This window comes from Struthio camelus, chromosome 3 (assembly GCF_040807025.1).
Source record: "Struthio camelus isolate bStrCam1 chromosome 3, bStrCam1.hap1, whole genome shotgun sequence".
NCBI classification, from domain to species: domain Eukaryota; kingdom Metazoa; phylum Chordata; class Aves; order Struthioniformes; family Struthionidae; genus Struthio; species Struthio camelus.
The window spans coordinates 55,938,942-55,953,267 of NC_090944.1; the positions used below are offsets into that span (position 1 = coordinate 55,938,942).

The 14,326-nt window shown below is 37.1% G+C and overlaps 1 protein-coding gene across 3 annotated transcripts in view; it reads left to right on the top strand.

The window, feature by feature from the left end:
• The window catches only part of GRIK2 (glutamate ionotropic receptor kainate type subunit 2), a 424,245-nt gene that overhangs the window by 150,174 nt on the left and 259,745 nt on the right, over positions 1-14,326 (top strand). For all 3 annotated transcript variants that reach the window (XM_068937889.1, XM_068937891.1, XM_068937890.1), the window contains one exon: positions 10,958-11,139. In XM_068937889.1, coding sequence (XP_068793990.1) covers positions 10,958-11,139 — 182 coding nt within the window. The remainder of the gene's footprint in view (positions 1-10,957; positions 11,140-14,326) is intronic.

Here is a 14,326-nt window from a genome sequence, read left to right on the forward strand (position 1 = left end):
TCTGATGACTGAGAATGGCTCTCAGTACATGGCTCTCATCCAAGAGGATGAAAATGCGTTTAGTTGAAAGTAACACAGCTTTTCTTTGGCCTTTCATACTTGGTTACACATAACTTTTTTCAATGTTATTGAAACTTCTCTTAGTGATATGCTCAGAAGAAATACATTTTTCTAAAAAAAACCAAAAAAAAAACAAGTAAGCCTTTGAGGATCAAATTACTCTTCCTAACCATATTAACTGCTGTTTTTGAAGCACTATACCTTCTTTAGATGTGCTTTTATGTGCCATATATGGGGGCAGTGAAGCTTGGAATGAATTTGCCAATATATGGGTGAATATGTCAACACAGTCTAAGGATGTTCTGATTTATAAACAGGAGTCCTTCTGTATCTCTGAAGAAGACTTAGGGGCAGTAGATCGTAAAATGTGCTTTGATAGGGAGGTAAGTACCGGAAAGCTTGTAGTTATAGAGCCGCTATACAGCTAAATTCCGCTCCCCCGCCCCCTCCAAGAGAATTTTGGCACACAAAGAAACTTGTAGAGTTAATTCTGGCAAATACTGTTATTGTCATGGATGACTAGTGTATCTAGGCTTGCCCTAGTGATTCCAATTTCTAAATTTTCAACTGAAATTATTCTAAACAGAACAGCTATACTGACAAGGGTCTTGTCATATAGGATTTACTTTGGCAAGACAGCTACTGAAGTCAGTTATCACATACTTGTCCTTATTTTTACTGATGTACTGCTATCATTTTTCTGGTAGGAAACAAGAAGAACAATAGAAAAATATTTATGTCAGCATAAAATGAGAGAACTTTGAATTTCACATCACATCCATTGAATTGCAGAGTATTTTTAATATTGCAAATTGAAAGCAGCATAAATCTCTAATGCAGTGATATATATATATATAATATATATTATATATATGTAGCACTCTGATTATTGTCTAATGCCCGTGTTCCAACTACAAAATAGAAAAAAACTCCTAAAATGCTGGGCTCTAAAGCTGCTAACAAGGAGCTGGATTGAATGTGTTTACAGTAAGAAAATATATTTCCCTGGATTTCCAAGATTTCTTTCTTAAAGCATGCATTCCGTTAAGGACACTTTACACCATTTTAGTACTATATTTAAGTGGGTTTAAATATAACGGATGACAATTTCAAGGCTACTTTACATTGCCAAAATTGAGTACAGCGTTCTTAATGTAGTAGAAAGGCTACATATGAATACATGAGAATACTCCATCAATCTGTCCTTTTCTTAATTTCTATTTTCTTCTTTGTATTTTTCTTAATGGTGTTTCTGTGCCATGCCATTATAATCAAAGAAGCACAAAGCAGCTCACTGTTCATGTAGTCCTGCTGGCAGGTGCAATTCCTCAAAGATTGATTTTTTTTTTTCTTTTTTTTTTCTCAGTTACTCCTTCACTAGAGGTGTTTTTTAAGTGGAGGACGAGGCAGATAGAACTATTCCTGAGAATTCACGAGTAATCTGTTCAGGATGTTCAAGATCTGTGAATCATTTTTTAACAATGAATGTTCTGCTTAATTTGAAGCACACTAACTGTGATTCTCTTCTTTCCTACCCATATCCTTTTCAAAGTCCAAAATGCAAGGATATTTTTCTAAGACATAAGCAGAAAAGCTGGGGGATGAGAGGAGGAGAAGGGTACTGAGAGGTGTGGGAGGAGAGATCCTTCTGAAAACAGGAAAACAATTCTGACAGCTCAACAAGGAAATATATTACTATTTTGTGAGATTTTGAAGATAGTATTAGCCTTTAAAAGAGAATTTGTGTTCTTCTGTGCAGAAAAAGGTTCATGTGTTCAGCCTACTGCAAAGTGCATTTGCTTGCATTCTTCCTGTGCAGCACAAAGGCAGCATTAACAGAAATGATAAATAGTTTGATGAGCTAGCCAGGTGGCATAGCAATGGCTTGCAAGGCTGCTGAGCTGGAGACACAGGTTTTAAAACAAACTTGGGCCTCTTGCTTCCTGGACTGGTTGAAGTTGAACATGTCGAGGAGGTAATGTGATTGATCTCTTTGGAGGAAGCTGCCAGCTGGAGAGCTCACAAACTGCTCCTTCAGGATTCTCCTTAAAGATGAATTGATGGCAGCTTCTGAAAAGAGTTACTCACGCCGCCTTCTTCCCAGCCATTCAGAGGTAAGACTCTATCGCAGTGGCTGCTAAAAGAAGGAATTGAGAGTTTAAAGGGACAGGAAAAAGGTGTCCCTGGTGAAAGAAACTGCAGGAAGTACATTCCCAAAATGCAGCAATTATTTAGCCTCTATACTGTTGTAAGATTTTTCAAGAGCTTGCCTACACAAATTTTTTTGTTTTTGTTTTATCACACTGGGATTTTGTACTGAAATAAAATAAGAGGTCAGCCTTTCATCTGAGGGCTGCATTTCATTTTATGTTGTAAATCAAGTTATAGTGAAATTGCTCCAGGCTGAAGTCTGTGCTTTTGTGTTAACAAATATCTTCTCAAACCCATAGTGAAGAAAAGAACTGTTTTGTCCTTAGCTTCACTTAGCTTCTCCTTAGTTTGTTCCTCCCTTCATGGGAGGCTTTGCTACCTTCTTTTCTGATTAGAAAGAGCTACAAGAAGTGCTTGTGTTTTTTTGAATTGTCCCTTGCTAATCCAGAGACTCCTCAGTGCATAACAGCTGGCTACGCTGAGCCTGAGGAACCAACTTGTCCATTTCATCCATATGACAGACATTAGCAGAGAAAGGTCCTTTGGGGTCTACACTAGCTCAGAAAAGTAAGAAAAATAAATGGAGGGTAGAAAGGTAAAAGTTCACCTCCATGGATGAACTGGACACAGTGAGAAAAAGCAGTCCTCCTAGAGCCTCGGCGGCCTCAGTCATCCAAAGGGGCTATAACAGTATGAGGAAGAAGTGCAAATATGGATAAAATAAATTTTGGCAACTTCTGAAAAGGTAAGCGACCAAGGAATTACTTTGTGTCTTCCAGCACCTGATGAATTCAGTACTATGAGAAGCAGACTAAAGAAGCTAGATCTCATTTTGATAAATGGAGGACACAAGTTTCAGTGAGGGAAGCCTTACATGTACCACGTCCTATTGGACTGTTGGAAATGAAACTTTAAGCACAGATTGCGTCTACAAAGATGCTAGGAAACCTCGCTCCCTGTGGCTGAAGTTAATTATATCATATGTGGATTTCTGGATTACTTCCGAACTGTGTGGTGTTTTAATGCCCTGGATATTTTTTGGTCCATCCACCTATTTCCAGCTGAAACCAGGATTTTTGGGTGGGGTGGGAAGAGGAGAAGAACGGTGACCTCCAGCAGTCAGGAAACCATTGTGGTCCACACTCGGCCCCAGGTGCTACCCATAACTTATAGGAGCTTGCTCTTTTAGGCTACATATATATCTTTTCAGTACTTTAATTTTTCTCAGGTAACAAATAATGAGCTGCTATTAGATATTTAACCTAGAAAAGGTAGAAAAAATTAAACTATTCAAAATGGTCAGACAACACTGCAGGCAAAGCTGTCTCAAGTCAGAGACTTCTACTTAATTACCAGTCAACACAAACTTGTGATCACTGATTTTGGTATTAAGAAGGACACAAACGGTTACATGAACACCTTCGCAAATGCCCATCTTTCCCGGCTGTAAGGGGAAAAGAAAATACTTTCTATATTTTCACAAGTTATGCTCAGTTCATTAAAATTTCTCCAGCGAAGTGACAGGCAGCAGAGGAGGTTGAAAGCGTTTTGCATAACAGCTTTCTGTTGCTTTGCATGCAATGCAGTTTTTCTTTTCCTGTCACTCTGGGCCGCAGCCCCTCGGGGGTGTCCCCGCCCCAGCTTGGCTCTCCCGCGGCCACAGTGCCTCAGGGACTCACATACCCGCTATGGCATGGACCTCCCTCCCTGCAAAAGCCTATTGCCCACCCAGCCGCTTTCTTCCTTGAATATTTTTCAGCAGTGGTGCCTCCTTTCTGCACCCTATGCCCCCCTACCCCTGCGACGGTTGGTTATACTGGCTGCAGAGCCGGCCGGAACCAGCCGGAACCGGTTGTGACCGGCGCGTGCTGGGTGGCTGCTGCTGCACAGGGCGCCCTGGCGGTCACCTCTCGCCTCTTCTCAGCCCTTGTGGCTTCTGCTGGTCATGGGCAATGATCTCCGGCACGTCTCAACTCCCTTGCATTCACTCAAGTGTAAAGAGAACACGTATTTTTGTTTTTCAGGTCAGTTACAGGATTTTTACTGAAGGGATTCATTTGGTGGTTTTTCTTTTGGCAGGAAAAATGGAATTCTCCTCACGCGCCGTAGTTCTGTGCTTAACACAACTAATGCCTCGCAGATATTAGAAACATACTGTATTTTATCAGGTCCATTAAAAATAAGGGTGGCAGATTCAACTGCAGGCTAGATCTGCTTCTTAGTTACAGTATGGAAGGCAACTTTCAGCTTTTGCTTTATATTTGGTCGAATTTTCTTTTGAGGTGTGAGACACCTCTGAAAAATCCGGACTAGCGTCCTGACTCAAATCCCACAGGTGTTTTAATAAGGAAGTGATACTTCTCAGCACTGTTCTCAGCCTCTGTTCTTACGTAGAAATAAGAGCACCACACAGAAGTATGCTAAGCACTGTATGATATTTTGTTTTGTGAGGTGTTCATTTGTAGTCGAAGCTGTACGGTAATTATAGTGAGAGTTATTGCCCGTGCCGTAGCTTGGGGATAATTCCCTGCGCTGTATATTTTCCATAGTGCCGTATCTGTGGGGCTCTGCGCAGGAGGTGGCAGTCCCTGCAAGTGAGAGATTTTTGCTTTCCAGAATCATTCCCGAGGGAGCCTAGCAGGCTGGAGATGGTTGAATTTGTGCCAGCATGGATTTATTTTATAAGGGTGATTCAGGATGAACAAATATTTGTTGTCGCACATGGCCCAGTGGACTAGCAAAGTGAGTCATTTAGCAGACGTTCTGTAGCATCCCTACTGCCGTCATGATGTGGTGCTTTGATGTTTTTGCTCATTGTCTCTCTCTCAGATATATAGATCCCCCTAGCAAGCAATATGTAGCCCCTGCCATACACACATGCAATTGCTTTTAGACTCTAGGGAAAATCCTTCAGACTATATGGCTCAATTGTTGTTTCTATCTTTTGTGTTTCTTAATGGATAACCTTCTGTACACTTGATAAAATATTTCGTAGTTATCAGAAAATATCGATTAGCAGTCTTGTCTCAGGCAGAGATGCATGAACACATCAAGATCGATCTGCTCCATTGGTGTTTACATTACAAAAAGAAACCCCATACCAATCACCCCAAACCCTTGTTGTAGAGGGCTTTCCATCTCTTCAGCTGGCCGTATGGTTCTTGTACGTTTCATAACTAGTATCAGTTTTCTGTTCCCTGTCTTTAAAGTTCTGCTTTTTGCTTATAGAGGTGCTTCCTTAAAATTCGAACATTTTCTGCTTATGAATCTAGAAACCTTTTTTTATAAATATAGAGTTCCATACAGTGATGCCTGTAGATGCTGCCTGTGTTTTCCTCCATCTGTGACATAATATTTCATGTTTAAACTCCAAAATTTCTCATTGTGTTCAGAAACTTTTTACTGATAACTCTGAAGGAATACTATGTTCCTGAACAGTTTTGTTTTCTGACTGATACTTCATTCAGACACTGCACTGATCTGGGGGTTCTCACTGACATTTTAATTGCTCACATATTAGTTTCTGTAACCTCTAATCTTCTTTTTTCAAATTTTGGCTGGATTTTCCCTTCCTCTGGGGAAGCCCTGTCATGGCAAGATTTATGAAGAGAAGGATTTTCTTTTTTTAATTCTTGAAAAACTCAGTAAGGCTCATGAGGAGAACATCATGGCACCCACTTTGCTCACCTTTTTGGATAGAACTCTGAAACAGAACAAAGCTTAAAAGAAACTATGCAATTTGCTGTCTCTCAAACCCTGCAGTCACTGTCAGCCGTATAAATATATATCAGAAGAGTATCACAAGACATCTACTTCACAGGCTCCTCTAGCCACGAAGCACTTCTCACTGTTCTGTAACAAACCTTGGACCTACAGTAAAACACCAAAACTGTGAAAAAAAAGTGCAAGGAATGGGGATAGATCAAAGGAAGTGTCAATTTATAATGTCCTGCGTTTATTCAGTACAATTTTTAAACTTCTTGCACTTGTTACAGAGAGAGGCAGCCTCATTCCTGCTCTCCCATCTTAACGTTCTTTGACAATCTTAAATGTCCTTCCTGTTTCCAAATTCGGTGATGGGTTTAACATTTGAGAATATGAGTAAGGCATATCAATTAGGCACTTTGCCCTTATAAGTAGACAGTGCTTTAAATGAATAAATAGCATATGATCAACAAAGAGCAATTATATTTCCTTTTAACCACTGGGATATGAAAAATAATGAATTTGGTACTTGTATAGAAAAATTAAACTTCATGAATCACTTCAATGTCTTATATAATCAAATTAATTTCATAGTTTTTTCCATAAACATAAGCTTCATCCTAAAGTGGTTCTGATTCCAGAACACTGCACAAGAAAGTAAAGCTACTTCTGTCTCTCCCGCTATTCTTGAAAATGGATTCAATACAGAAATATAAGAACAAGGGCTAAAACACAGGTGGTTACTGTGACCATCATGCTAGCAAGTGTCTGTCTCCCAGTGAGCAACTCCATCTGCAGAATATGATAACAGTGAAATTAAGAATACTCTACAATACTTTATTCATTCTTGGCCTCCCAAATAAGGCCAACACATTTTTCATTGGGAAAAACAGAAGGGAAGAATACATTTGCGATTACAGAAATGCTGAGGAAGAACTCATTATGCTATTACCCAAAATCTTGTGGTTGAGATGCAGTTCTGATTTTCCTCATTTTGGGTAGATGCACATTTTCTAACCGTTGCCTGCATTTGAGACTTAAACAGCAGCAGTTTTGAATCTCTAATCTTCAATGTGTTTTAGCCTATTTTGGCCAATAATGGCTATTTTTAAAATAATTTCCCTTTTTCTGTACATCTCATGGATCTGATTTCATATTAAATGGCAGCACTCTTCACTGATTTTGGGCAAGATGAGGATTTCTGATCTTTAACCTTCTACTTAATGATTTTGCCTTGGAAGATAGATACTTCTTTTATGAAATTGATTATAATCTCTCTCCTCCACATATCCGTGATGCAAAGCTATGCTTTTGAGCATCATGGTGTCTTGTTTAATGTCCAGTATTTGTAGTGGTTTTGTCTTATTGTGTTTTCCTGTAAGGAATAACTTGAGGGTCCATGGCAAGTACTCAGTGTGACTTTGAGCTTTTCTTACTAAAATACCACTTACAGGTTAAATGTAGCTCATCGCAGCAGTCTCTAGTGTTATTTGAATATATCAGGGATACAAGGTGTGGAAGAGCTTTGTACATTCAAGTTTCTGTCCTTTTTTCTCTCTCTCTCTTCCTGTGGTTTCCCAAATCTGCCCCTTTTCCCCCCTGTATTATTGTTCTTAAGTCTGATTTGACTGATTCAAATAGATACATATCACCAATTCACATACTGACTGCTCATACGTCAGCTTTGGATACTGTTTATCCATTACATGGCAACACATTTTTGCAGCACTACCTGATTTGAACTGACTTAACTGTTTGAAAGACTTATTTTTGCTGGCCTTCTGAATCATATTTGACCAGTGGCCTCAAAAGCCTGGAATTCTTTTTTTGGGCAGTCTGTCATACTACCTATCCCATATTGCTACTCTTGTGCTTTTAGCAGTTCTTAAGTGGAAGATGCATGGTTATTAGGGTGAAACTTTGAGAGAGATTCAGCTTTGAAATGTGACCCTTCTTTCAATGGGAAATCATCTGAAGTTTTTGACCACAAAGGCACAGAATCCAGTTCATTTATTTTTGTTAAGTGGAAGGGAATGGGAAAAGATTGGGGATAAACCTACATATTCTTGCTGACATTTTGTTGTTAGTTTTTGCTGACAGGGCAGTTAAACGCTATGGGATGTCCTAGGTCTTGTTCATTTTAAAGCTGTATTTTCAAACAATTGCCTGGATGATGTAAAAGTGATACCAATTTGCAATTGATGTATAAACATTTGATTAAAAAGTAAAAAACAACCCTTCTATATAGCTTTTACGTATAGTTATTCAAGATGAATAAGAAAATAAGTATTAACCTCATTTAAGCTTCCATTAAATACATTAATTCATTTATTTTAAATATCATTACTGTACTTCAGGTAAAAATGGCAAGGTTTTTTTTTGTTTTCTTTGTTTGAATTACAGTTTCTAAAAGTGCTGTTTTCACAACCTCATAGATTCACTTCTGCTATTCAGCCAAAAGTCACATATGCCATAGCTATTACTTCCATGTGTCTTAGCCAGGAGGAACCAGGTCTAGTAATGAGAAAGTAGTTAATTTTCCATATCTGTTCTGCTCTCAGCATCTATAGTAAAGACTGCCAATAAATGTAGTGGTGTTTCTGTAACGTGCAAGGATGTTCACAAGGAACCAGACTATGATTGCTAATATTTTCCACAGGAGCCACTAATCAGCTGTCACAAATTAAATATTTTGGATACTTAGATAACTACTGACACAAACAGCATTCTAGCTAGCAATTCTGTTAGTGATATCCTTCTCCATAATTTCCAAGGCTTTTTTTTTTTTTTTTTAAATATGAAATGTATTTCACAGAGCAAAGCTGCTGGTCTTCTAGATGTGGAGTTCTGCAGAAATCATGTAAAAAGAGTTAAGCATAGGAAAGGTAACTTCTAACACTGGTATTTTTTTTATCCCTTTTGAGCTAAAACATTTTATTCTCACTTTAAACTTTGGCATGCATGTTATGTAGAAAGGACCATTATTGTTTTGACATTACAATTTTATACGGAAAATATGAACACATACTAGATTACTGGACTTAGTTCTTCACAGTACTTTACGTGGTAATGAAGATCCTATGGAATTGATTTTTAGAAGGTGGAAATTTGAAAGATTATTTAACAATAGGAAAGAATTGTCTCAGTTTAACAAATGTGTTTGCAATGGGGATGATAACAAGAAATTTTGATGAAATACGAGTTATTGTGTCCATGACACAGACCTGTGGGTGAAGAAGATATTCCAAAATTGACTACTCAGCAAGGTTATCCTCAGGAATTTCTACCCAGCTGTTCCAGAGCTATGCTAGAACTCTACTGTAGTGTGAGCCACTGTTTCTAACTCCTGTCTGGTGAGGTGCATTTGTGTAGAGTACTCAAAACTTTGTGTGGGTTCAGAGATATCTACAGCTTTCCTCACTCTGCATTTGGGCATTAGAGTTCTACTAGGGTCCTCTGCCAGATACCTGCACCTGCAGTCTTAATTTAGGAAGGTTTGATCGAGTGAAGTAATACAATATGTAGGTTATACTTTTTGTTCCAGCTAATTTCTACAGAAACTGTTGAGAGGAAAATGTGGATCCTAGGCGGGGATGAAAAAGGGAGGATAATGAATTAAAAGAGACTGATTTTATTTTCACATATATTCTCAACTGGTCTGCTTCTGCTGGAAATGATGAGAGTTAAGTTTTAAAATTTGAATCTTTGTAACAAAAAATTAGAACTCTCAATATTATGGTATTAAAAGACTACTGTATGTTGGGAAAAGGTTATGTATAAACAAAATTAAATCCTATGTCAAAGGTTATCACAGTTTCATACTGAGGCCGTAGTATAGTTTCATATTACATTGCAAGAACATATTTTCCTGAAATCCAGGTAACTTTGACATCCAGTTGTAACCAGGAAGAATAATGAGATAAAATAAAGCATTCGGTTTTTTATACTGCGCAATGCTCCCTGTGATGGTATTGTAGAATAACTTTCAGGATTAATAAGTAATAAAAGCCATCTCCCTTAGTATTTTTGATGTAATGAAGTAAGTAATTTCAGGTGTTAGAAGCACTTCATTTAGGCCCTGATGCTGCTTTAATTGAAATCCTAAGCAGAATCCCATTTTTTTTGGTAGTTGGGTGTATTATATGTGCACTGGGAACATATGATGAACTATAACCCTTGTTACTGCCACTTAATGGAGTATTCTCCAGTGCAAGAAGGAGGTTATCACAGCAGAGTACATCCTTTTTTGCCAGTATTAAAACCATATACCATGCACTGTCATGCTGATGTGAACCAAAAGATTTTTGGAAAAATATTTCTACATCTAACTCCATAGTAAAAATAAAGTAATTCAAAATGGAATTGTAGAGTACTGAAGAGGAATGCAATGGCTTGAGTCATCCGTTCATCTTTTTTGCTGCTGCTGCTGAAGTGTGTTTTGTTAAATGTATAATCCAGAAAGGAAAATTAATTTAGTAGTGTCATGTGGATTGTATGAGAATGTACTATGGTGCTGAAATGAACTACAACTGTATATGTAAACCTGATTGATTAGTTATGAGAATGGCTAGTCTGATTACAACTATTAGTCTGGGATACTGCTTTAATTGAATTAGAATAATTATATGCATTATTTGAAGAGAAATGTCATAGTTCCATGATAATGCTAAAGGAAGATTCATCCTCATTTTTGAAGGTAATCCCAACTGAAGCTGCTTACTGCCTGTTAATATTAAGGGAGAAGACAACACCTATGACAACAAAGTACTGGGAGGCAACACACACACACACACACACACACACACACACACACACACACACACACACACACACACACACACAATATATGTATATATATATGTATGTATGTATATGTACATATAAAATAAGATTTCTATTTATCAGTTGTATCATATTGGGAAGAGTGAGAATTTCACTCTTATGTTAATATTTCACTATTATGTTAATAATAAGCTGTCCTGCTTGCAAGGTCAGGTGCTGGTTTTAATAATTTTCTTTTACCTCCTGTATTTTCTTTAAGGCCTTATTCGATTACAAGAGCTCATCAAGGCTCCATCGCGGTACAACCTGAGACTGAAAATTCGTCAGTTGCCAGCTGACACGAAAGATGCAAAGCCATTGCTAAAGGAGATGAAAAGAGGAAAGGAGTTCCATGTAATCTTTGACTGCAGCCACGAAATGGCAGCAGGCATCTTGAAACAGGTAATCCTCATTTTGCTTTAGATAGCTTAATCTTCTTCATCCCTAATAAATAAAAGGAATACCCAGTCTTAATGGCATGCAACAAGCAGGGGAATTGTGTGTCAGTTTTACTGAGGCCTAACTGAACATCAGCCAAGAACTTCAAGCTAATTTTATTGGTGACTATAATGATAGCTGCTTTCATTATGATTTCTAAAGAAACAGATTAATCAGTCCGTATACAGGGAGAAAGGTATTTCCCAGTACACTTCACCTGATAAAAAGTATCAGTGTTGCAGCTATGAAGGTTTGGTACTTTGGAGAATTGATGTCAATGTTCCAAGTGCTTATTTACTGTTATTTTATCTAATGAAGATTTTTTGTTTAAATTGATGGTTCTAAATGATGTGTTTGTAATCAGACTACTGAGATTTGAACAGTATCTTTTAACAATAGAAAACACATCATTGTTCTGATTTGGTAGGTCACTTGAATACCTTTGTAAATTAATTTCCATATTAGATGGCCACGTTAATATGTTCCACTGATACAGCTAGTAGATATTTTTAGTCGTATTCTGCTTGCACCAATAGGAGTGCAGAGTGGCCAAATACCCCTGTATAGTGGCTCTGGAAAGGTGCTTGCTCTGTTGTATACAAGATGAATAGGTAAAATACAACAGAATTCCAGATATTTGCTATCTGTATACTGAGGAAGTGGATTCCAATAGTGTCTTCCAAAGCTATCATCAGAAAAGGTGGCAAGAGTTTAAAGTGGTTTGCAAAGGATACAGCTTATGGGAAAGCTTACTGTAAGCCTAAAGTAGGCAAAAGAGAAGTGCCTTTGTAAGTTGCCTTTAGTGAGATAGCTCCAGAGACTTAGAATTTCTTATTTTTGGAAGCCATTTTTCCCATGGTTTTTAATTGAACTATGCCTTGTGATAAAAGAGATGAAACAAAACTGTATTCTACATTTTTAATGCTCAGCTTTCACTGACTTTAATTCATGTTTATATTATGTTTACCATCATGCTTTATCTTTTTAGTTTGAAATAGAAAGTAAATGCATTCTTTAAGATTTGAAAACAACTAACTAATTAAAGGCACTTTGGAGGATTGTTGTGGGTGCAATTAAAAACACTAAACAAACACTAGTAAACATACATTTATACTATCCTTATTCTTTTCTTTATTGTGCATTGATTAAAATGCTTTTATTAATTATTAGCAATTTCAAACTTTTACCAGTGATGTTTGCTCTTTACGATGCATAAGCCAACTTAGTTAGTCTGTTTAGCTCACATGCTTGAATGTATGTTTAATTATTTTAACATCTTAACAATGCAGATGAAAAGTATGTAATAGTGGCAGTATAAAGCTCTTACACTAACAGTAAGTCCATTCAGGTACATTATTTATACTATACCTAACAGTTTTTAGGTGAAAGGAAACTTTTCTTTCACATTATGCAATGCTGTGAAAAACAGATATGACTAGAGGCAAATGGAAACAAAGTATTGTATCTTTAATCATGGCCCAGGACCTACCAATGAATGTTCAATCTCTTTAAATGAAAATCTCTACTATTTTAGAAAACTACTCTGCTCATCCTAAAGATTGTAAAAGGAAGTTACAGGAAGAGTTCTTTTATGAGTCTTCAGATTTCCATATACATTTCTACAATCTTTTAGCTTTCCATTCAGCTCCATTATTGCTATATTTTAATGTGTCCAAATTTGGTATTCATGCAGCTGAATGTGAGTTCTTGCTGTTAAAGCTGACAAATGTTTGTGATACCAGTCCAAGTATGGCATTTACAAGTTTTTACTAAAAAATAATTAGAAATGTTTTATATGAAGACGAAAAGACTTGCAAGCTATTAGTTAACCAAATTTTTCTGAAAATGAAGGGTCAAACTTGGCCGGGGGAGCATGACAAGGAGTTTCTTCCTGGGAGGATGATTGTTTGCAAGGTTTAAGAATGAAGGTGGTAGAAAATAAAACACATAGAAAATAAAGAGAAGGAGTATGTTCAGAGGCCAGTGAAACGGGAACTACTGTTTTCTGGTGAAATATATATCACGAAAAGAGTGTGTGGTGACGGGGGAACTATCCACACAGCATAATTAAATTAAGGCAAATCTCAGTGGTAACTGCATCACCAGGCAACCAGTGAAAGCAGACAAGATTTAAAAGATTTAAAAGTTAGTGAAGCACTGGAATAATGAGGGGAGTAGAGTGACATTGTTTTGAAGAGAAAAAAGGAGTGAGATGTTTTGAGAAGTAAGGAGAGTGAGAGAAACAGAAAATGTGGAAAAGAGACAATGCATTTTACTGAAATGTTGTGCCCTCTATAGAAAAAGAAAACAGATATGGAAGCTGAGCGAAGAAAGAATGCAAAGGTTAAAAATCAATCTTGAGAGAAACTACCTGAAGTGGTTTTATCAATAACAGTACATAGCAAAATCTAAAATTACAGATGTGCCTAGGACAATTCTTGTGTAGAGACTGTGAGGAGAAGGAAAGACCTGATTGTAGGCAGGAGATATAGACAACTACAAAAGTGTTCCATATAAAGAGATTCCTTGACTTTATATTAAAGAACAAGAAAAAATCCAGTGTTATAAAACCTAACAGTGTTTTTAGTTGTCGTTTCTAATGAAGGTGTAGTATTTCTCATGAGATAATAGTTTTCATATTTTTAAGAAAACTTAAATGGCGTTTGGCACAAACTATACTACAGTTCTAAATATTATTGTAGAGTTATGAAAACACAGCTACAGGCATCCTTTGGAAAAGTATTGTTACTGTTTTTACCCAGACTTCTTATCTAAAATATTGTAGAATCTGATCTGCAGCTGATATTTCAAATTTATTTTTACTTTTTACTTTTCTTTGGAAAAGAATATATACACTAGTCAGTTCTTCCTTTCACAGATGATGTCACGAGTGAAAAAGTTTCCGCAACCTTCAACCTCTGAAAGTTCCTTTGCAATTTCTGCCCGCTATTGTGACAATTGTACAGTAGCGTGTGTGTTCAAGGAGGTGTGACTGGTAAAAACTTGGCCAAGAATTCTATTGATAATTCCTGAAAGGAAGTTGTGCAGCTTTACAGTGATAAAAAAATATGAAAAAATACTGTAGATACTAAAATGGCTGAATAAATCATAGTAGACTAAGATAGTTTTTGTGCAGAGTGAGAAGATACCG